The sequence below is a fragment of the Grammomys surdaster genome, unplaced genomic scaffold, assembly GCF_004785775.1.
Source record: "Grammomys surdaster isolate TR1022 unplaced genomic scaffold, NIH_TR_1.0 125243, whole genome shotgun sequence".
In the NCBI taxonomy this organism is placed as follows: domain Eukaryota; kingdom Metazoa; phylum Chordata; class Mammalia; order Rodentia; family Muridae; genus Grammomys; species Grammomys surdaster.
In genome coordinates this window covers 161,563-185,023 of record NW_021620131.1, presented here as the reverse complement: position 1 = coordinate 185,023, position 23,461 = coordinate 161,563, and the positions used below count along the sequence as shown (strand labels likewise).

At 35.9% G+C, this 23,461-nt stretch overlaps 1 protein-coding gene across 2 annotated transcripts in view; it reads left to right on the top strand.

Annotated features, from left to right (window-relative positions):
- LOC114637281 (cytochrome P450 3A25-like) overlaps positions 1 to 23,461 on the top strand; it is a 123,701-nt gene that overhangs the window by 85,630 nt on the left and 14,610 nt on the right. For both annotated transcript variants that reach the window (XM_028785502.1, XM_028785503.1), the window contains 2 exons: positions 13,623 to 13,750; positions 14,508 to 14,577. In XM_028785502.1, the coding sequence (XP_028641335.1) occupies positions 13,623 to 13,750; positions 14,508 to 14,577 (198 nt within the window). The remainder of the gene's footprint in view (positions 1 to 13,622; positions 13,751 to 14,507; positions 14,578 to 23,461) is intronic.

Below are 23,461 nucleotides of genomic sequence, written 5' to 3'. Positions count from 1 at the left end.
CTATGTACGCCAAATTGTATGAAACTCATAATGATCTACCTGCCTGTGGCTCCTGACTGCTGAGGTTAAAGGATTCATAACTACTTTCAGCCTTAGTCTGTGTCCTTTGCTAAAGGAATTGAGACCATTTATTTTAAAATTTCTTATTGAAAGGCATGCATTGATTCTTATAATTTTACTGAATGGCACTTACTGCTCTTGTTTCTGTCCTCTTTTTTAACAACTGCCTTAGCAGTTTTAAAACTTTTGTCCCCTCTCACTTGCAGCTGCATTTACCCTTTTCTTCAGTCCAAATTGTTCTTTCCATTATGTAATAAAAGTAGGCTTCATTGTGAGTAAATATTTAAGAAAATCATTAGGCTGACATAACATATATCATTTTGCTTCTCCTTTAATTTTAATCAATAGGTTTTTTATAAATTAATATTTTCAACAGTTCTTATATTTTAAACATGAAATACATTTTTCAAAGAACTCCTGGGTTTCTTGTTTACCATTGAAAAGACAGGACTCATGTTAAGGGACATGTCTTTATATATGAGTTAGTACCTCCTCTTATATCTTCCAGTGCACTTTTTTATTTTATGTATTCACCACTTTATCTTTAATGTGAAATGGGAAGTTTCTTCTCTGGTCTTATCTGTGTGCCATTCTTTATCCATTTTATAATTTCAATGGTCATTTTTTCCTACAGTTTGGGAACTTCTGTTTTGTAATTTTATTCAGAATATGAGAGAATTGTCTCACCATTTGACATAGAATTTTTTTGTCGTTGTTCTATACTGGAACTCATTGAGTTATTTATCTCCACAAAACTTATATGTTCCATTGAACTGATTAACAAATTTATCAATAATTATGCTGATTTTTTGGTCATCATTTCTCTTTGTTTTTCTTCTCTGCATCTCTTTATCAAATTCCACTTTAATGTTCTAATTCAATGTGTATTTTTTTCAGTGTTTGGTATTCTTCTAGGATTAATTCAGAAGATAGGCTTATGTTGTTTGAATTTTTTGAACATATTTATAATCATATTTATAATCACTGCTTATCTTGTATTATTTACATTTTGTTTATTTGTGGTTACACCAGCATTAAAGGAGAAGTGATAACGTATGCTTTAGAACTGAGAAATGCCCATCTGTGGTTACATCAACTGTTACAATTTTTAATTATTTCTGATAATTCTTGTTATTTTCTCCTTCATTTGGAGTTTTTCAGGAAAGCCTAGGATGTAATAAAGTTGTGGTGATGTTTTCTTCTTCTAGACATGAATTCAGCACTCCAGGCCCTCATCCCAGTTGTCCTCTGGGAGGTGATCAGTCTTTGTAAAATAAATTTTCCATCAATCAGTAAACATTCTATGACAATAGAGTAGTGATTGATTTAAAAATAGTTATTAGTCATTTTTTAAATTCAAACTATGTTATGGAGGAAAAAAAATCCAAGTTCTCTTTATTATGATGTGTTAGCTACTGTATGTAAAAAATGAAATAGAGAAGAAAGAAGAAAGAAATAAGCCCTGACGAAACTAATGATTAAGAAAGTGTTGGTCAGTGGGACATAGAGAATCAAAAGAACATTTAAGAAACATATGATACAGTGAAAAAAAACTGTGGGGAAGATTTGGGCATTTTGGTTTACAATAAACTAAGAAAAAGAGAGTTATGGTTGAGCATTTACATCATGCAGAACAGTCCCATCTCTCAGAAAAATTAGTCTCAGAGACCCTATACACCAGGGCAGTCAATGTTACTAAGAAAGAAGAAAGGATATATAAAAAACTTTGAAAAATAGAAATTACATAACATACGAAAATTGAGAAACTGGGCTGATTTCCTACAATGACGTTGGATATGATAAAAATGAGAAATAGTTGTACAGGTAAATGACGATGCTTTGGAGCTCTTAAATTATTGATTTATCTTACTCCTGTATCTAGAACTTCAAGTACTATATTGAAGAGATACGGAGAGAGTGGACAGACTTGTTTTTTCCCTGATTTAGTGAAATTGCTTTAAATTTCTCTCCATTTAATTTGATGTTAGCTTTTGCATTGCTGTATATTATCTTTATTGTGTTTAAGTTTGTGCCTTGAATCCCGGATCTCTCCAAGACTTTTAACATGAAAAGATAATTGGAATTTTTCAAGGGTTTTTCACCATCTAATAAGATGATCATAATCATGTAGTTTTTTTTCTCTCCATTTGTTTATTTGGTAGATTACATTGACATGATTTTTGTATTGGACAATCTCAGAATTTTTACAATGGCGTGTACTAGATCATGGTGTGTAGTGTTGTGGCATGCAGGCTCAGGAGGCAGAAGCACTGGAAGTTGACTGAGTTCATTTAACGTGTACCAGGCAGGAATCGAGCTGTGAGAAGCCACAGGACTCCACCCTGTGCATGGCAAGAACACATTCTGAGACCTCCTGTGGGCCGGAGCTCTTGAGTTGGACATCTCAGACCTTGGGCTCCCAGGTGCCACTAAAAGGCTGCAGAAGTACTGAGATGGGAGGCATACAGGCTGGACTGACCCACCACCGAAAGGGGCGAGGGGGAGAAGTTGAGCTCCAGCTCCCCATGGGGAATGAGACTCTTGGTCACGGTCACTCACTTGACTGGGTCATGGCTGGCTTGGTTAGCTTGCTTGAGGTGGCAGGCCTCCACGGCTGGAACACAGAGAGGCTGGTGGGAGATTAGGTGGCAGCTCAGTAGTTGAGGGCCTTCTCCGCGGTTTCCCACAGTGGGCCCCAAAGACAAGAGGTAGTCCGTGGTTTTAAAACTTTTATTGTCATGACAGAAAGTGGATGAAGCTGTACCTCATGTTGTCAGGGTGGGCCTGAGGTTAAATACCTTTTGAAAATAGGAGGAGGATCTGAGTAGGAAAGCCTAATTGGCTATGCCCTCTGGCCTTTAGGTATCTCATGAATAAGGAGATCTTTTGAGGCTCTGTAGCCTGTAGTCATGCCCTCTACCTGTGCTATGTGACTGAGGGCCACAAACCTTTCTTTGGGAAGGGCTATGATGGCTGAAGCTAAGTGAAAGGGCCCAGGGCCCAGGAGCAAGGCTGAACACCTCTCATGCCTTTAGGGTCTCTGGGGTTTGAAGCCTGCTCTTGATCAAGTACCCAACTGCCTCTCACAGCCCACTGCACCATAATGGTGGATGATATATTGTTGAATTTGGTTTGTGAAAATTTTATTGAGTATTTTTGCATCAGTGTTCATAGGAAAATTTGGTCCGAGATTCCCTTTATTTGTTGGCTCTTGGTATGTTGTAGGTACGAGAATGACTGTGGCCACAAAGAATGAGTTTGACAATATTCCTTTTGTTTGTTTTTTGGAATGGTTTGAGGAGTCTTGGCATTACCTCTTCTTTGAAAGTCTGCTGATGTCTGCACTAAAGTAATCTGTTCCAGGGTTTATTCATTTGGGAGACTTTTTAAATGGATATTTTATTCATTTACAATTCAGAAGCCATCACCTTTCCGTCCTTCCTTTCCCTAGAAGCCTCCTATCCCTTCCCCACTCATTCTTTTTGCTTTTATTCCATTTTTATCACATGTAAGTATTAAGATAAGTTCTCGGTTGAGGATCTAGAAATAAAACACATGCAAATAGTCAAGAAACAAGCAAGACAATAAGTACAAATAGTCAAAGAACAAGCAAGGCAATAAATAAAATTCTGTGCACACTCCCATGATCACTGTTTCTAAGTGCTTATCAGGATGACCAAAATATCTGAGGCAACCTCCCTGTTCTAGCTCAAAGTCATTTTCATGTCTGAAACCTATTTCCTTGTTCTAAACTAAAATTTTAGATTCCTGCCTGAAATTACTTTTTTGTTCGATTATATTTCATCTTCCTCCTTAAGCCCATTATCTTGCCCTTGGCCCATATCAGATTCTTGCCAAGCAGCCCCAAATACTCTCACCTCTCCCCCTTTTTTATTTAATAAACAAGCTTGAGCCTGTCTTAGGTCATTCTGCCAAGAATGGCTTCCTTACATGTCATGGAATGTGCATTATCAAAAGCAATGCACTTATATCTTAGGTTGGTAAGGCTCTGTGCAGAATCTTACCCATCCTTGGCTTGACAGCCTGTTAATTTAATAACTCTGTCTGAGGATACATTTTCAGATTCAAGCAATGTACTTCGGCTGCCAACATGTTGATGTTGTTAGAGACAAGCTGTAACATGATGGGCAGGAATAAAATTATTCGCAGGACAAAAATGGGTAGCATGATCAAGCTATATATGCCATTACTAAGGTTTGAGCAAAATAGAAATACTGATCTCAAGCCATGGATAATTTTATCAGCATTATCTGTGGCATCAAAGCACAGATAGAACAGCATTCTTTAAATTTATACTATCACTATACAAAGTTAAAATATCCAGAAAGGTGTTAGAATTTTGCCAAATACACTACAAGAGTCTTTAAATATTTTTCTAATAATAATGACTATCATTGTAAATTTTAAAAGTAATACAACTCCAATGGTATTTGTCATGACATTCCAGATAGCTCCAAACTCTTAAAACCTGAACCTCCATCCAATAATTTGAATAGGATATAAAGCATCAATCCATTGTTCCAAACACCTATATAAATCCTCTTGTATACTCAGTACATTAGTAACATTTTTTTTTTGCTAAATGATTAACAAATGTAGCTGTCTTAACTTCTTGTGTTAAAGCTATTGCAGAAGCAGTGGTGCTAGCAATTAATGTAATTAAAGCTGCTATACCAGCAATAATCAAGCCCACTACCTTATTGCTTCTGCTTTAAGCCTAAGTCACTTTCAGTACTTGCAAGCTTTTTTCAGAAACTCAAGGTTTTCTAATACTCAGGGAGGTAAGACAAAAGCTTATTGATAGATCTCCATAACAGATATGTGAGATTTCAACACACTAACACAATTAGAAAGTATACAGTCACTGCAATTTCTATTAAATACTGTAGAAGAGACAAAAGTAGTTTTAACATGACAATTAAAAGAGCCTTAAAACATGCACTAACCCTTGTTTGAAAACCAGATCCTATCCCAACTTTATCTCTTGCTATCATAACATCATAGAGAACTGCAGATAACTTCCAAATATGTCTCTGAAGATGTTCAGATCCAGTTCCAAATGAATACTGTTATTTCCAATATTGGATTGATTTCTAGACCAGTACATGATTGAGTCCGAATGAATGATCACTTTTAAGAAAAATACAAGACTCAGTATAACTTCTCTTTTTGATTCTCTGTCACACATTGTCTAAAACCTCGAGGCAAGGCAGCTTGTCCCACCTGGGATATAATCAAGCAAAAGTGGGTGAGGAACATATATCCAGTACAGCTTCCCAGTCACCACTGTCAAGTCACTCAGCAAGCTCACAAGTCAGCATTATTTTTTGTCTCAGCAACAGCATGTCTCACCAATCATTCTGGCAGCCACCATGTTCCTACAGCATCCTGCAGAAAAAACACAGACATGCACTCTTCCCCATATTAGATATCTGGTCAGGATGATGCCATATGCCTGTAAGTGGATCCTTCCTTTTCACCTAGGCATAAGTATGTCTAGTTGTAGGGTGCCATAGACATTCAGCAGAAAGTTCCTTGGCATCCTAATTATTTTTAAAATTTTAAAATAAAAGAGCATGATTTATATAAATTTTTGGTATATGAGGATATACCTCCCCCTTTTTTATTTTATGAAGATATTGTTTTAAAGTTCCATGGGCCCTTTTCACAATTCCTTGTCCTTGAGAATTATAATGAATCCCCATAACAAATTGTTGACAAAAAGTCTCAACAGCTTGACTACAATTGCCAGTTACATTATCTGTGTTTATTAAATATTTTTGCCTTTCAAATGTTATCTCCTTTCCCCATTTCCTCCCCCAAAACCACTTATCCTATTTTTCCCTCCTCCAACTTCAGTGAGGGTGTGCTTTCACCTATCCACCCATTCCTGCCTCCCTGATCTCGAATTCCCCAACACTAGGGCATCCAGCCTTCCAGGGACCAAGGCCCTCCTATTCCACTGATGCCTGACAAGGCCATCCTCAACTACCTATACAAGTGGAGCCATGGGTTCCTACGTTTGCATTCCCAGGCTGGAGGTTTAGACTCTGGAAGTTTTGGTTGGTTAGTGTTGTTGCTCTCCCCATGAAACTTCCAGCCCCTTCAGCTCCTTCAGTCTTCTTTCTAAATCTTCCACTGGGACTCTGTGATCAGTTCAATGGTTAGCTGTGAGCATCTGCCTCTGTTTATGTCAGGCACTGGGAGAGCCTCTCAGGAGACAAATATGTCAGGCATCTGTCAGTATGTACTTCCTGGCATCCACAACATTGTCTACATTTGGTGACTGCGCATGGGATGGATCCCCAGGTGGGACCTTTTCCAGACAGTCCCTCCTCCAGGCTCTGCTCCACACTTTGTCTCCATATTTGCTCCAGTGATTATTTTGTTACTCCTTCTAAGAAGAACCAAAGCACCCACACTTTGTTCTTCCCTCTTCTTGAGCTTCATGTGGTCTGTGAGTTTTATTTTAAGTATTGTGAGCTTTTGGGCTAATATCCACTTATCAGTGAGTGCATACCATGTGTGTTCTTTTGTGATTGTGTTACCTCACTCAGGATGATATTTTCAAGTTCCATACATTTGCCTAAGAATTTCCTGAATTTATTGTTTTTAATAGCTGAGTAGTACTCCATTGTATAAATGTACAACATTTTCTGTATTTCTTCCTCTGTTGAAGGACATCTGGGTTCTTTCTAGCTTCTGGCTATTATAAATAAGGCTGCTATGAACATAGTGGAGCATGTGTCCCTGTTATATGTTGGAGAATTATTTCGGTATATGTTCAGGAGTGCTACAGCTGATTCCTCAGGTAATATTATGTTAAATTTTCTAAGAAACTGCCAGACTGCTCTCCATAGTGGTTCTACCAGCTTACAATTCCACCAACAATAGAGGAGTGTCCCTCTTTCTCCACATCCTTGCCAGCATCTGCTATCACCTGCATTTTTGATCTTAGCCATTCTAACTGGTGTGAGATGGAATCTCAGGTTCTTTTGATTTGCATTTCCCTGATGACTAAGGATGTTGAACACTTCTTTAGGTGATTTTCAACCATTCGAGATTTCTTAGTTGAGAATTCTTTGTTTAGCACTGTACCCCATTTTTATTCTGTTTATAGTCTAATTTCTTCAATTCTTTATATATATTGGATATTAACCCTCTATCAGATGTAGGATTGGTAAAGTTCTTTTCTCAATCTGTTGGTTGCCACTATGTCCTATTGACAGTTTCCTTTGGTTTATAGAAGTTTTGTAATTTTATGAGGTCTCATTTGTCAATTCTTCATCTTAGAGCATAAGCCATTGGTGTTCTGTTCAGGAACGTTTCTCCTATGTCCATTTTTTTACGAGGTTCTTCCCCACTTCCTCTTCTATTAGTTTCAGTGTATCTGGTTTTATGTCAAGGTCTTTGATCCACTTGGACTTGAGCCTTGTACAAGGAAATAAGGATGGGTCAGTTTGCATTCTTCTACATGCTGACCTCCAGTTGAACTAGTACCATTTGTTGAAAATGCTTTCTTTCTTCCACTGTATGGTTTTAGCTACTTTGTCAAGCATCAAGTGAGCATAAGTATGTGAGTTCATTTCTGGGTCTTCAATTTTATTCCATTGATCTTCCTACCTGTCTCTGTACAAATACTATGCAGTTTGCATCACTACTGCTCTGTAATACAGCTTGAGATCTGGAATGGTGATTCCCCCATAAGTTCTTTTATTGTTGAGAATAGTTTTTGCTATCCTGGGTTTTTGTAATTCAAAATGAATTTTAGAATTGCTCTTTTTCTCTGTGAAGAAATGAGTGAGAATTTTGATGGGGATTTCATTAAATCTGTAGATTGTTCTTGGCAAGATAGCCATTTTTACTGTATTAATCCTGCCATAGAAGATCATTCCGTCTTCTGAGATCTCCTGTGATTTCTTTCTTCAGGGACTTGAAGTTCTTGTCATACAAATATTTTACTTGTTTGATTAGATTCACACCAAGGTATTTTATATTATTTGTGACTATTGTGAAGGGTATCACTTCCCTAATTTCATTCTCAGCCTGTTTATCTTTTGAGTGGAGGAAGGCTACTGATTTGTTTGAGTTAAATTTATATCCAGCCACTTTGCTGAAGTTTATCACATTTAGGAGTTCTCTGGTAGAAGTTTTGGGGTCACTTAAGTATACTATTGCATTATCTGCAGATAGTGAAACTTTGACATCTTCCTTTCCAATTTGTATCCCTTTGACCTCCTTTTGTTTCGTATATGCTCTGGCTAGGACTTCAAGTATTACACTGAATAGGTAGAGAGAGAGAGTGGGCAGCCTTGTCTAGTACCTGATTTTAGTGTGATAGCTTAAAGTTTCTCTCCATTTAGTTTGATGTTGGCTACTGGTTTGTTTTCTATGCAATGTTTTTACTATGTTCAGGTATGGGGATTCTATTCCTGATCTTTCCAAGATTTTTACCATGAAGGGGTATTGAATTTTGTCAAATGCTTTCTCAGTATCCAGTGATATGATCATGTGGGGTTTTTTTTGAATTGTTTATATAGTTCATTACATTGATAGATTTCCATATATTGAACCATCCCCGAATTCCTGTGATAAAGCCTACTTGATCATGATGGATGATTGGTTTGATATGCTCTTGAATTCAGTTTGCAAGAATTTTATTGAGTATTTTTGCATCAATATTCATAAAGGAGATTGGTCTGAAGTTCTCTTTTTTTGTTGGGTCTTTGTGTGGTTTAGGTATTAGAGTAATTGTGACTTCATAGGATGAATTGGTAGTGTTCCTTCTGTTTCTACTTTGTGGAACAGTTTATAGAGAATTTGGTATTAGGTCTTCTTTGAAGGTCTGACTGAACTCTGCACTAAAACAGTCTGGTCCCTGACTTTTTTTAGTGGGGAGACATTCAATGACTGCTGCTATTTCTTTTAGGGTTATGAGACTGTTTAGATGGTTTATCTGGGCCTGAGTTAACTTTGGTAACTGGTATTCATCTAGAAAATTGTCCATTTCATACAGATTTTCCAATTTGGTTGAGTACAGGATTTTGTAGTAGGATCTGATGATTTAAAAAATTTCCTCAGTTTCTGTTATGCCACCCTTTTCTGTTCTCATTTTATTAATTTGTATACTGTCTTTGCCCTCTGATTAGTCAAGCTAAGGGTTTATCTATCATGTTGATTTTCTCAAAGAACCAGCTCCTGGTTTTATTGATTCTTTATATAGTTCTTTCTGTTTCTACTTGGTTGATTTCAGCCCTGAGTTTGATTATTGCCTGCCATCTACTCCTCTTTGGTGTGTTTGTTTCTTTTTGTTCTAGAGCTTTCAGGTATGTTGTCAAGCTGCTAGTGTATGCTCTCTCCAGTTTCTTTATGTAGGCAATTGGAGCTATGAGTTTTCTTCTTAGCACTGCTTTCATTTTTTCCCATAAGTTTTGGTACGATGTGTCTTCATTTTCATTAAATTCTAAAAAGTCTTTAATTTCTTTCTCTATTTCTTCCCTGACCAAGTTATCATTGAATAGATTGTTGTTGAATTTCCATGTGAATGTGGGCTCTCCATTGTTTTTGTCATTATTGAAGACCAGCCTTAGTCCATGGTCATCTGATAGGATGCATAGGATTATTTCAATTTTCTTGTATCTGTTGAAGCCTGTTTTGTGACTAAGTATATGGTCAGTTTTGGAGAAGGTACTATTAGGTGATGAGAAGAAGGTATATTCTTTTGTTTTAGGATGAAATGTTCTATAGATATCTGTTAAATCTATTTGATTCATAACTTCTCTTAGTTTCACTGTGTCTGTATTTAATTTCTGTTTCTATGATCTGCCCATTGCTGAGAGTGGACTGTTGAAGTCTCCCATTATTATTGTCTGAGGTTCAATGTGAGCTTTGAGCTTAAGTAGGTTTCTTATATGAAAGTGTGTGCTCTTGTGTTTGGAGCATAAATGTTCAGAATTGAGAGTTCACGATGGTTGACTTTTCCTTTGAAGAGTATTAAATGTCCTTCCTTATACTTTTTGATAGCTTGAAAGTTAAAAGTCGATTTTATTTGATATTAGAATAGCTACTCCAGCTTTTTTCTTAGGATCATTTTCTTGAAAAATTGTTTTCTAGCCTTTTACTCTAAGGCAGTGTCTGTTTTTGTCACTGAGGTGAGTTTCCTGTAGGCAGCAAAATGCTGGGTCCTATTTACATATCCAGTCCATTAATCTATGTCTTTTTATTGGGGAATTGAGTCCGTTGATGTTAAGAGATATTAAGGAAAAAAGATTGTTGCTTCCTGTTATTTTTGTTATTAGAGGTGGAATTATATTTGTGTCTATCTTCTTTTGAATTTATTGGAAGAGTACTTTCTTGCTCTTTCTAGGGTATAATTTCCCTTCTTGTATTTGAGTTTTCCCTCTATTATCCTTTGTAGTGCTGGGTTTGTGGAAAAATATTGTGTAAATTTGGTTTTGTCATAGAATATTCTGGTTTCTCCACCTATGGTAATTGAAAGTTTTCTTGAGTATAGTATTCTGGGCTGGCTTTTGTGTTCTCTTATGGTCTATGACATCTTTCAAGGATCTTCAGGCTTTTATAGTATCTGATGAGAAGTCTGGTGTAGTTCTGATAGGTTTGCCTTTCTTTATATGTTACTTGACCATTTTCCATTACTGCTTTTAATATTCTTTGTTTTTTTGCTTTTTGTGTTTTGATTATTATGTGATTGGAGGTATTTCTTTTCTAGTCTAGTCTATTTGGAGTTCTGTATACTTCTTGTATATTTATGGGCATCTCTTTCTTTAGGTTAGGGATGCTTTCTTCTATAATTTTGTTGAAGATATTTAATGGCCCTTTTAGTTGGGAATCTTCACTCCCTTCTACACCTATTATCCTTAAAATATTATTTGGTCTTTTCATTGTGTCATGGATTTCCTGGATGTTTTGGGTTAGGAGCTTTTTGTACTATTTATTTTCCTTGACAGTTGTGTCAATGTTTTCTATGGTATCTTCTGCTCCTGAGATTCTCTCTTCTATTTCTTGTATTCTGTTGGTGATGCTTGCACCTATGACTCCTGATCTCTTTCCTAGGTTTTCTGTCCCCAGGGCAGTCTCCCTTTGTGATTTTTTGTTTTTTATTGTTTTAACTTCCATTTTTATGTCATGGGTGTTTTTGTTCAGTTCCTACACCTGTTTAGTTGTGCTTTCTTGTAATTCTTTAAGGGATTTTTGTGTGTCCTCTTTAAGAACCTCTAACTGTTTACCTGTGTTCTCCTCTATTTCTTTGAGAGTATTATTTATATTCTTTTTAAGGTCCTCTATCATCATCATGAGAAGTGATTTTAAATCTGAAACTTGCTTTTTTGGTGTGATGGGGTATTTGAAACAGTGGGAGAACTAGGTTCTGATGATGCCAAGTAATCTTGATTGCTAATGCTTATGTTCTTGCACTTGCCTTTCACCATCTGATTATCTTTAGTGCTACCTGTACTCACTACCTCTGACTGGAGCCTGTCTTTGCTGTTATCTTGGTTATGTCAGAAGTCCTCAGAGTCCATATATCTCTGTGACTCTGTGATCCTGAGATTCTGGGTGTAAGAGCTCCTGGGAGTCAGGCTTTCCCTGGAATTCTGAAATTCTGGTGTGGTCAATCTCCTGAGATCTGGTGATCCTATGAGCCTATGAACCTGAGGTAGTTAGAGCTTTTGGGAGTCTAGCCCCCTATGAGTTTTGTGCTATTGAATGCAGAGCTGATGCTCAAGATCTGCTCAGTGCTCAGGCACAGACCAGAAGGAACTGGTGCCCCTGGCCAGGAGTGAGTTCCTGGATCCCTGTGAGTCCCAGTTACTCCCTGTTTGGGAAGGTGTTGCTGCCTCCTTACCTAAAATCCTTGGTGATTAGAGTTCCTAGGAGTCCAGCCTGCTCTTGGTTTTGTGTGATTGGGTACAGAGCTGAAGCTCAACATCTGCTCAGTGCTCAGGTACAGACCAGTAGGAACCAATTTTACTCTCTTTCCTGTATTTCTTTAAGGAATTTATTTATTTACTCTTTAAAGGCTTCTATAATCCTCATAATATTTAATTCAAGGTCATTTTCTGACTGTTAAACTGTATTAGGATATCCAGAGCTTGCTGTAGTAGAATATCTGAGTTTAGTGGTGCCTTATTATCCTTGCTTTTATTAAAGTGTATTCTTACTCTCACCTTTAGCCATCTGGTTATCCCTGGTGTTGCCTGGCCTGATAATCTCTGCTGGCCTTTGTGACTGCTTTTATAGCTGGTATTTCCAGGCTGAACCAGATGGCTGCAGGCCTCCATGGAAAATAAATTATAGTGGACCATAACATGAAGAAAAGAATGGACCACTTTGTGGATTTTCTAAGTGTTGTTTTCTTGCTAAAACTCTCACCTTGACCTTTTTTGTTGTATTAGATATGAGTATGCATAATTAAAGGGAGTATATTGTGTTAAGTGTGTTGGGGATTTTTTTGAACCCAGAAATAGTGCAATAGAGCCAAGAATATTAAAATTATTACATATATGACCTACTATCAAAATTCTTCCTCAAACCCAGGGAGGGATGGAGCTTCAAGATATGATATTAGCTAGCATGTATAAGGGTTTGCAATTCTTCACCAACACTGCAATTCTTTCTTAATTTTTAAACACATTCTGTATAATAATCACATCATCTCTCAAACTGTTTCTTTGCCTCAAACTCCAGAACACATGACAATTTATTTGTATCCATTTTTGTGTATAAATGCTGTACAATAAATGATATATGAACCTCATTTTGTGATTCTAGTAGCTGAATAGAAGTGATGACAGAATAAGCAAGCTTCCATTGTGTTTTTCCAAAAAGTAATAAGAAATATTTCAACCCTCAGTTTCTGTCTTAGTTCTTAGTTTTTATTGACAATTTTCATAAAGTTATGGGAATTCTATGCTATTTTTTAATAATTTGAGAATTTTAAATTAGAAAAAAAGTTGAGTCTTTCCTGAAAATTTTCATAATACTCCATCTCTTATAGTTTGAGTAATTTGATTTTATTCTGTCTTGTGCCTTATTGAATAGCATGCATATTGCTATATAACAGAATTCATTTAATGATTTTGCATTCAGATGGTAAATGTTTCACTGATAAGATAACTTATGACACTTTTAAGTCATGTTTCTGTATGAGATTTCTTTCAAAAATGTTCTGATTTTAAAACAGGGAAGTAGAAACTTCCAGACACAATTTTCCACTTTTAACTAATTCTCTAAGTTTTGGAAACTCATGTGAAAAGTTGGTATGAATTGTCTGTTAAATACTTTAAAAAACTCTACCATGAATCTTTCTGGAGCTGAATTCTTCTTAGTGAGTATGTGTTTTTATTTAAAATTCAATTACTTTTAGGTATGATAGACAATATGTTATAATTATATTCATTTACTCCACAATATTTCCTAATATTTTATGTCACCTAAATTGTTGAATTTTGCCATTATTAAATAAAATACCTGTCAAAAATTTAAATTTGTATTTTCATCATATCTTTTTCTTTTCTTTATAGCACTGTTTCCATTTCTTAACCAAATATATAATAAACTAAACATCTCCATATTTCCAAGTGATGCTATAACATTTTTTAAAAAATTTGTAGAGAAGACAAAAAAAATTCGGCACGAAAATAGCCAAGAGGTAACATATGACAAAATTTATTTCATTTCAAAGCAATGATGTCAAAATCACATATCCCCCAGAGAAGACCTTATTGAGATATTTGATACATTTGGTCTGTTTAGTTTGAGTTGTGGCTTGCCTAGAAGTTGAGCAGTTATGTTTGACCATAGAGATTGTCAATTGTATAACCAAGTTTTGCCTAAAGTAGACCATGTGCTTGACAAGGAATTTTGAGAGAGATTAAATAGTAGCAGAAGGATGTCAGGGAGTAAGTATTGTGCCTGAGATGTCACCAGTTGTTTTCTAGGCTTCTGAGGTTTGGGGCAATTAAAGGTAATCTTTTAAAACTCAGCAATTAGAGCCAAAACCAGCAGTCAATAAGTATGGCATGTGGGTTAAGAACATGTCAATGAAGCAACCTATTGACATATTCTGTGTGCAGAATTTCTTTCTAAACAAGTGCCTGTAACAGGAGAAAAGTCTATAATCATCTGTCATGTGGCTGGTGCTCATCAACTACAGATGCTCAAAATCAGAGAAAGCAATAAGAAAACATAGGTATTGTGCATGGCAGCATGATACTAGACCATCGTACAATTCTTGTTCTCCAAAATCTAATGATGAGTGTTTTGTTTTACTAGTTATTCAGGCAACAGCAGTTATATTCTAGCCTTAAATAAGTCATAGCCTCATAAGTGTGTTTTAAGTTCATTAAATTTCCATTTTCAAGCTCCCAAAACATGTATCTGAATTTGATATTTCTGTCTGCTTTCAGAACCCAGTAGACTTTCTTCAGCTGATGTTGAACTCCCAAAATTCTGAAAACGTGGATGATTCCCATAAAGGTAACTAAGGAGACACTAGGATTTAAAAGATAAGTACAGAAGAAAGGGATGGTTCTGAACATATAAAGGGGTATTCAAGTAGAAAAGGCAGCCTGTTAAATTTCAGAAAAACACAGACACATGTGTTTTATGAAGCAGCCTAAGGAACTTTCTATAAACACACAGTATTAGAATGTTCACATTCTGATGATTGCTGTGCCTTCTATCTATGACAGGTTATTTACCTACATGAGATCTCAAAAACTTAGGTAACTAACAAAGACCTGATTAGTTTCCAAAACAGTTGATGTCCCTACTGGAGGGGGGAATCTCATTAGGACTCATCCCTAGATAACAAGCTACAGGGAAAATTAGTCTTCCCCAAGAATGGGCACCCTGAATTGCTATCCAAAATCTCTATATCAAACCTAGAAACAAATATACACAGATAACACTGAGAGAATTCATTTGATTAATATGTTCATGATTATTCATTTGTGTGTATTTTACAATGATGCTCAAGAAAGTGAAGGCCATGGATTTGGAAGTAAGTGGGATGTAACATGGGAAGAGTAAGAGGGAAGGTGAGGGATGGAAGAAAGATAAACTTAAATAGTATTAAATTTATAGTAATATTAAAGCCACTTGTAAGCATAACTTTCTTAGCCTACAACTCTAATGATGTATGCCAAAAGCTGTTTGTCAGCCTCAGACAGAGCCATTGAATTAGAAACTTCTGGAAATCTACTTCTATGGCATCCAATCAGGAGGTACAGTGTGCAAATAAAAACATTCACAGCGATTCAAATGGCATAAGTTTTTGGCAGTTTTAGAAACCTGGAAATTTTATTTTTTCTTTCATGATGATCTAGCATATTAAAGAAGAAGAAAAAACACCATGAGTGTATAATTTCCTGTTTATTCTTTTATGCACTGTCACTGGCTTTAATATTTCAATGCTATGTGTTCTTTGGTTTTAATTTTACATTTGGTTTTGTTTTTATTTTTTCATACATTAGTACCACAATGGTTGTAAAATCATAATTGTCATAATTTGCAATTATTCTATATTTAAAGTTAGTGCCCAGTTTACAAATAGTATTTCTTTTTGACTTGTTTGCTTCTGCCATATCTACTATTTTCCTCACGGACTATACATATTTGCAAATTCATCTTTTAAATCATTATTTGTATCACATGTGTTCTCTGAGTTTGGTGAATTTGCCCTTTCCATGGACTTCTAGAATGTTCTTTATAAAACATTAGATGCAGAAGTTGTTGAGTACTAGAAAAATTTTCAGTTCACAGCACCACTGAGAAGAAAGTAGAGAGATATACTTCATATTCTTGATCCTAGAAACAAATACTCACCACACAATTACCATCCCTATTGAAGTAATGGATACATTATAACTGATGAGAATATATTAAGATACTTTTAATATATAACTTCCTAGTTTATGTAAGTTTTAATTCATACCATAAATCCTTTATATTTTGATAAATATATGATGTGGACATGCAATTCATTTATGATTTCATCCAGAAATTTGTCTTTTCAAACCTTATGTCATTTAAAAAACTTTGAGAATTTCATACAAGCATATAAAGAACTGTGATTCAATCTATCCCAAATTTCCTCCTGAATCCCCATAACTTTTTCTTCCAAGTTTATATCCTGTCTTTTTTTCAAAGCCTACTGAGTCCATATGGAGCTACTTGAACATGATGAATATAGTAACATTTATGGTAGTGTAAATGCAGTCCTGATTAAAATCTGTGAGCATAATTCCAGAAGAAAACTGGCTCTTCATTTCTTAGTATCTATCTATTTCCATCAGCTGTTCATTTATGTGTGGTGTACCAAAAGCCCTCCCCAACCATCCTGGAATTTTGTCTGGCTTGATCTTGCAGAAATCTCCTAGACTCAGCCCAACTCATGTTTACTAGGACCCTATCATCTCCAAAAAGTGCTGCAGACATCTACCACTTCTGACTTTTACAATCTTTCTCTTTATTCCTGGATAAGCTCTGGGCCATTGAGCTATTGCTGGAGGGAGTGGGTGTGATGCAAATGCCCCATTGAGTTGCCTCTAAGCATCATGTGACTTCCAATTCTAAGAATGCTCATCAGTTCAGGGTCTCTGTGTTGTCATCTATAAAAAAGAAACTTCTCTGATGAAGAATAAAAGATATATTAATATGGGAAACAAGATAAAAACTTAAGGAACTGTCTATTATTGTGTCTATAAAAGTTTTAGGTTCTATCATAGGATCTATGACCCACTGAATGGGTCTATGACCCAGCAATGAACCTTTGACCGAGTTGCAAAGACCAGGATTAAGTTTTTTCCTGACATTATGCCACTATTTCACCAATATACATATCATGAAAGAAGCCAAATTATTATATTGCCTCACAGGGTTTGCCTCATAGGTAACACTATTGATCACTATGTGATCATAGATAGATGTATACAGCTATTCTTTACTCTGAATGCTGACTAGTAGAGATAAAACTTCCAGATTCCAGAAAAGCTTGATTTCTTTATGTCTGTGATATTAATATGTAGTGCCTTCAGCAATAGAGTCTTATTATCAATTTTGAAGTGTTACCAAGGACAATGTTCACAGATTGTAATGTTTTGTGTCTGAAAATCAGAAACTAAAGAAGGAGGTGACCAATTATTGGCCATAGTCTTTCTTTGTGAATGAATGTCCAGGAGACCATTTGTCCCTCTGTAAAAAGGTAAGTCAGGTTAAACTGCTTTCATTGATGTATATAAATCAATTATAGTAGCAGATCTCCATGTGGTATTTTCTATGATTTTGGTCTTGTTACCCCTGCTCTATGATGCTCTTAAACTTTCCTGTATTATTGCTTTACTTTTATCCATCATACCCTCTATGCATTTGTCCTCTTTCCCATAAACAACTTAATGACCAGTTATGAGATTTCTGGCTATTTAAGTACATATACCGAAAGACAAAGGTAATATCCATATATGAGAAAAAACATCATGCATAATTTGCCTTTCTGGGTTTATGTTATAAAAGGCAGAATAGGTATTTCCAGCTACATCTATATCTCTGTAAATTTTACAATCTCAGTTTTCATAAGACATACATTATATTGCACTATATATAGCACTGCATTTTCATTTTAGTTTACCAGTTGATGGATATCTATGCTTTTGTGAATAGAACACTTGTGAGCATAGATAGAAACAAATATACCTTCAGTACAATTAAGAGTAATCTGAGCATATGCCCAGTATTGATATGTAGTAGAAAATATTTAATGTCACATTAGGTTTCGACCCTGCCTATTGTTTTTCATTTCACAGATAAAAAAAAAAAAATCACCCAACCTTCATTTTTATAATGAGCCTTGACACTAGTGCTCGACAGAAACATTGAAGTGGAAAATTCTGGTTTCTTTGGAATGTTGTTTTATCTGATGGTGTTTTTTCTGGAGAAAACCTGTGAAGAAGTATTTTCCTGAAGTTGACACAGTGAAATGATGTTTTGCTAAAGCAAGCTTGTGAAAGGCTGTGTGAGGAAGTATTCTTTCCTAATGACACACATGTATTGGTTCACCTTACATTCATTGTTGAGCTCCATTTGTCATGACGTCATAGAGAGAAACATACCAAAAACTTCTGGTTGTAGGCTGGCGGCTTCTTGCCACTTCTCTGGACAGAGTGGGCAGGGTGATATCAGCTGATACAGACTCACATGGAGTTTTACTAAGACAGACTCACATGCTGAGGCAAAACATGTGATGAGGTAAGATCCATGGGACACACATGATGTTTAGAGGGAGTGTGAATAGGACTCAACTGTTAGAGTGGCTTGCATGTAGAGATAGCTATGTAACAACACTTCTTGGTCTCAAGTCTTTAATGATCTCTTCATTGAGGGAATTAAACCCAAGAATTTCTCCTGGCATCCCTGGTGGTTCTAATCCATTCTGTTGACTTGTGTGCAATCACCTGAGGCCTGACTATCTCTGCTAGGTCATGACACCACTGCTGATTCATCTTTACTATCCTAAGTGGACTGCTGGTATATTCATGAAGTATTCGGAAGTAGACTGAGCTGTCACTGCTGAATCCTGTGAACTGAACCCCTGATTGCCTAACAACACAGATAGGATTTGCTACAAAGAACAATTTCTAAACAGATCTACTACCCCTGTATACTAATAACCTTTCTTATCAACTACCTCTAGAAACAGGTTAAAGCATTGAAGAACTGTTATTAAAAGTAGGGTTGAGAAAAAATTAAGCTTACAAATATCTACCCTCTATGCTATTATGACTACTTCCTTATTAATAAACCCAAGTTATCATTTGCCATGTTTCATCTGTACATCTCTTAACTCCAATTGTCCAGCCCTCATGGCTATGTTTTCACAGTTCACCTACCTTAGGGTAGCTTGCTCCTCTCACTACCTTCTCTCTCCTTGTGATTCTTCTCAGACCTCAAGTCTGGGAACCACCAACCCACTTATGACCTTATTCCCAGCTATTGGCTGTCAGCATCTTTATTTAACCAACAGTTTTAAATTAAGAATCAAAGTGACATTGTATGTACAGATTCTCTTATCCCTGGAGCAACCAGGCCTTGGGGACCAGTAGTTAGCATTGTAATGCATAGCAAAAGACTACACCTCAACCATTCTTCTTTTCATCTAAATAAGAAGGCTTTTTTCTTTTTAATAATAAATAACATATAGAGTAACAGTTAATAAACAAATTATAAAATTATTAATTAAGGGTTGCATTCATATAGTCTAGTCTGTTGATATCTGGCAACTCAGAAAAATGTATTCTATTATCTATCCTGGTGAGCTTAGAGTTTTGCAAAAAATCAATCTCCATTGTAATTTGTAAATTAGCTTAAAAATATCTTCTCATACCTAAGCACCTTCCTAAATGCTAAACAACTTAACTTTAATTGTGAGACTTACCTAGTTTTTAACCCCATCAAAGACCTGAGGAAAAAAATATTCCTTGAATATGTAGAAAGTGCAGGAACTGACCTCTGACAGCTGAATTACTGGAAGTCTCCAGTATTGCCTTTATAACATTGAAACATCCATCTTTAACTTTTTGGGCCAATGTATCTGACAGACCTTAATTGAAGTAGGAATTATGAAGGACTAGCTTACGCTGTCTGGGCAAAGCTTAGCAATTGACTATAGCACAACATTCTGTCTGCAGATGAAGTTAAGGCATTTCTTGACCAGTGACTAGCTTGCCACAGTAGAAGCAACTGCACATGGAGGTTTTCTACGCTCATCATTTCTTTGGAGTAGAACGAAGGTGCTTTCATTAGCAGACATGTCTCATGGTCAAAAGAACTTTAAATAATAAAATAATTTTAAATGTCATATTCTATGGATCTGTAATGCTTTTGAAAACCATCTATCTATTCATAGCATGTTTGAACATGCAAACATTGCCTGTCTCCAGCCACCTATTATATATTTAACCCAGGATGCATATTTCATTTATAATCTAGGCAAATATCTGATATGACCATGAGTTTGACTGTCTGACGATTAACTTACATTAATTATCTTTAACAGCTTATAAATCAGCTATGATAAAGACTGGGAATAAACCTTGTATTCTTAAAATAAGTTGCATAGGCATAGGACCTATACAAGGGTTGAAAGATTATATTATAACAAAATTAATCCTATCAATATGCAGAGATTTATACCAATGTAAACCTTAAACCTGTACTAATGTATAAAATTATGTACAAATGTAACAAAATATAACCTCCCTTCTACATCAAAATAAAACCTCTACCATGAAGTTTTATGTCTATAAAATTTTTTTTATTTCAAGAGTACATTCAATAATCTAACCCTATTTGTCTAATTTCTTTCTTTTCAATCTCCTTTCCCTTACCTAAGGAAGAAAGAAGGATAAATGTGGAAGCCCAGATTTATAGAGCCCTCATACTTGTGTGACACCCATTGTCAAGTTAGCTCTCATGAGTTGCCATTAGTTCTCCTGTGGGAGCCACACATTCCAAGAAGACAAGCTGGCTGCTCAGAGTAACTTGCAATTCTACCCCATATTACCTTGTATAAGCATTGTTTCTTTTCTGTTGCTTAAAGCAAACCAACACTTCCCCCACCCCAACTCTGCACATTGACCAGCAGAATATATTCTTCCTAGGGCAAAATGTTCTTTTACAACGGAAAAGCATAATTTTTCTATTTGAAATTATAAGCATACCATATGTGGATAAATATAATCAGATGCCCATTTATATTTATACAAACTTAAAATTGGCATTTTATTTTTTAATAGCTAAGGACCCTCCTAATTATTATTAATCAAAAACCTATATAATACTTTAAAAGAAAAACTGTGTCATTTTGAATCCCAGACTGTTGTTTTTAAGTGGCTCTATCAGCAGAGAGTCCTGCCCTGACATTATTGTACAAACTAGGCAGGTCCAGAATTCAGAGATCTGCCTATTTCTTTCTCCTTTGTCTGCTATATTTTAGTTCAGACACTGTGTTGTGCCCGTGTTACTTCCTGACATCATTCCCCAGGCAGAGCTGTGCTTTAAAAATATCACCAAGTAGCACCTGGAAAGGACACAGGCTGGTTGTTTAAACCTGCCATTGTAGCTCATGGGCTGTGCTGCCTGGAATGCCATTTGATTTGGAAAATTTGCATTTGAATTTTGAAGGAGATTTAACTGAGTCTGTAGATTGCTTTTGATATGTGACTCATTTGACAGTATTAATGCAACCAAATTTTCATGGAAGTTCTTTAAATTTCCTGATGTTTTCCACTATTTCTTTCTCCAGTGTCTTAAAGTTTTTATTTTACAAGTCTTTAACAATCTTACAGTAGTTCTAAGGCATTTGTAAAGCAACTGTGAATGACACTGATTTTCTGATTTCTATCCTTTTATTTTGTCATTTTAAATAGAAAGTTACTAATTTTTACACACTCATTTTGTATCCTGCAAATTTGCTAAATTTGTTTATCGATGAAAGAAGTTATCCAATGGAGTCTTTATAGTCATTTATATATAGAACCATGCACCCAAAGATAAGTATGGGTTGTATTACATCTTTTTAATTATTGCTATAGCTATGACTTTAAGACCCTGAAAAAGTTCATAGACTCATAAGAATATAATTTCAATTTTTAAATTCTGCTAAACTCTAAAATCTAAAATAAAATATATGTATTTCTAGATGTATATGATCTGCCAAAGCTATGTCTAGATGAAACAAATAATTTAAACAAATGCATGTCAACAAAAGACACAGAAATAATTTGACATTATTTCAATATACAATCTCTCAGAATTTCAGAGATTATCATAAATACTACTCAAACTATTCTGAAATTGGAAAAAGAAAGACAACTTCCAAAAAAATTTTTTTTGTAAATGGAATATTACACTGGGTCTAAATATAGACAAACCTCATTAAAAAGAGATCTATAGATGCATTTGTTTAGTGAACATAAGCACAAATTTCTTTATCAAATATTTGTAAACCAAATTCAAGAGATGTATAGACAAAGCACTGTGATGAAAATTCTTCATAAAATGCTTGCAAACCACATTAAATAATACATAAAAGAGTTCAATTATCAGGATTGAAACCTTTGAATCTCTTTTATCTCAGAAATTCAGAAATTATTCATGTATATGCCATGCCATAGACAAACTCAAAGACAGAAAAATTAGTCTTTTATTAGATGCAGAAAAAGTCTTTTAAAAATCCAACATTTCTGTATGATAAATATCCTGTAGTATCTCTGCTTACAGAGGGCTTGTATTTGTATAATTAAAGCAATGTAAAACAAGACCGCGTCAAATATGATTCAAAATGGAAACACACACACACACACACCAGAATTCTCTTCAAATGACATTTTCTGACTATGATTTTCTTTCTGGTAAAGCTATACCCGATGGTACTTTCATTTCCCATTACTGCTCTGATATTAGCCACCACATCATCACCACAAGCTGAATTAGTGAATCTCTTTTAAGGCCTTTTATATTCCTTTTTTTCCCAATTATTTTAATTACTTACATTATAGTCATTGCCCTGCTGCCGGTTCACCCTCCCACAGTTTCTCATCCCATTCCTTCTCCCTCTTGACTCCAAGAGGGTGCCCTCCACGCCAGTTCTTTCCCTTCTCTGAGGCCTGAAGGCTCTCAAGTGTTAAGCCCTTCTCTCTCTGAGGCCAGACCAAGCAGTCTCCTGCTACATATGTTTCAGGATCCTCAGATCAACTCATGTATGCTCCTGGTTGGTGGTTCAGTCTCCCTGGGCTCCGGGTTAGTTGAGACTGCTGGCTGTCCTTTGGGGTCACCCTCCCCTACAGCTTCTTCAGTCCTTCCCCTAATTCAACCATAGGGGTCCCTGACTTCAGTCCAATGGTTGGGTGTAATTATTGAGTTTGTCTCAGTCAGCTGCCGGTAGAGCATGTCAGAGGACAGCCATGCCACTCTCCCATCTGTCAGCACATCATAGCATCAGTAAAAGTGTCAGGCCTTGGTGTCCCCTCAATGATATGGATCCCAAGTTGGGCTGGTCATTGGACAGCCTTTCCTTCAATCTCTTCTCCATTTTTGTCCCTGTACTTTTTTTTAGACAGAAGCATTTCTGGGTCAAAAATTTTGATTATTACTTAATAAGCCCATCTCTCCACTTGGGGCCCTGTCTATCTACTGGAGGTGGATACTTTGAGTTTCTTCTCCCAATTGTTGGGCATTTTGCCTAAGGTCACTCCCATTGTGCCTGAGAATCTCTGACTTCCCAGGACTCTGATATTTTCTAGAGGGTCCACCCTACCTTATACCTGCCCCCAAGGCTGCATATTTTCATTGATTCTCCTGATTT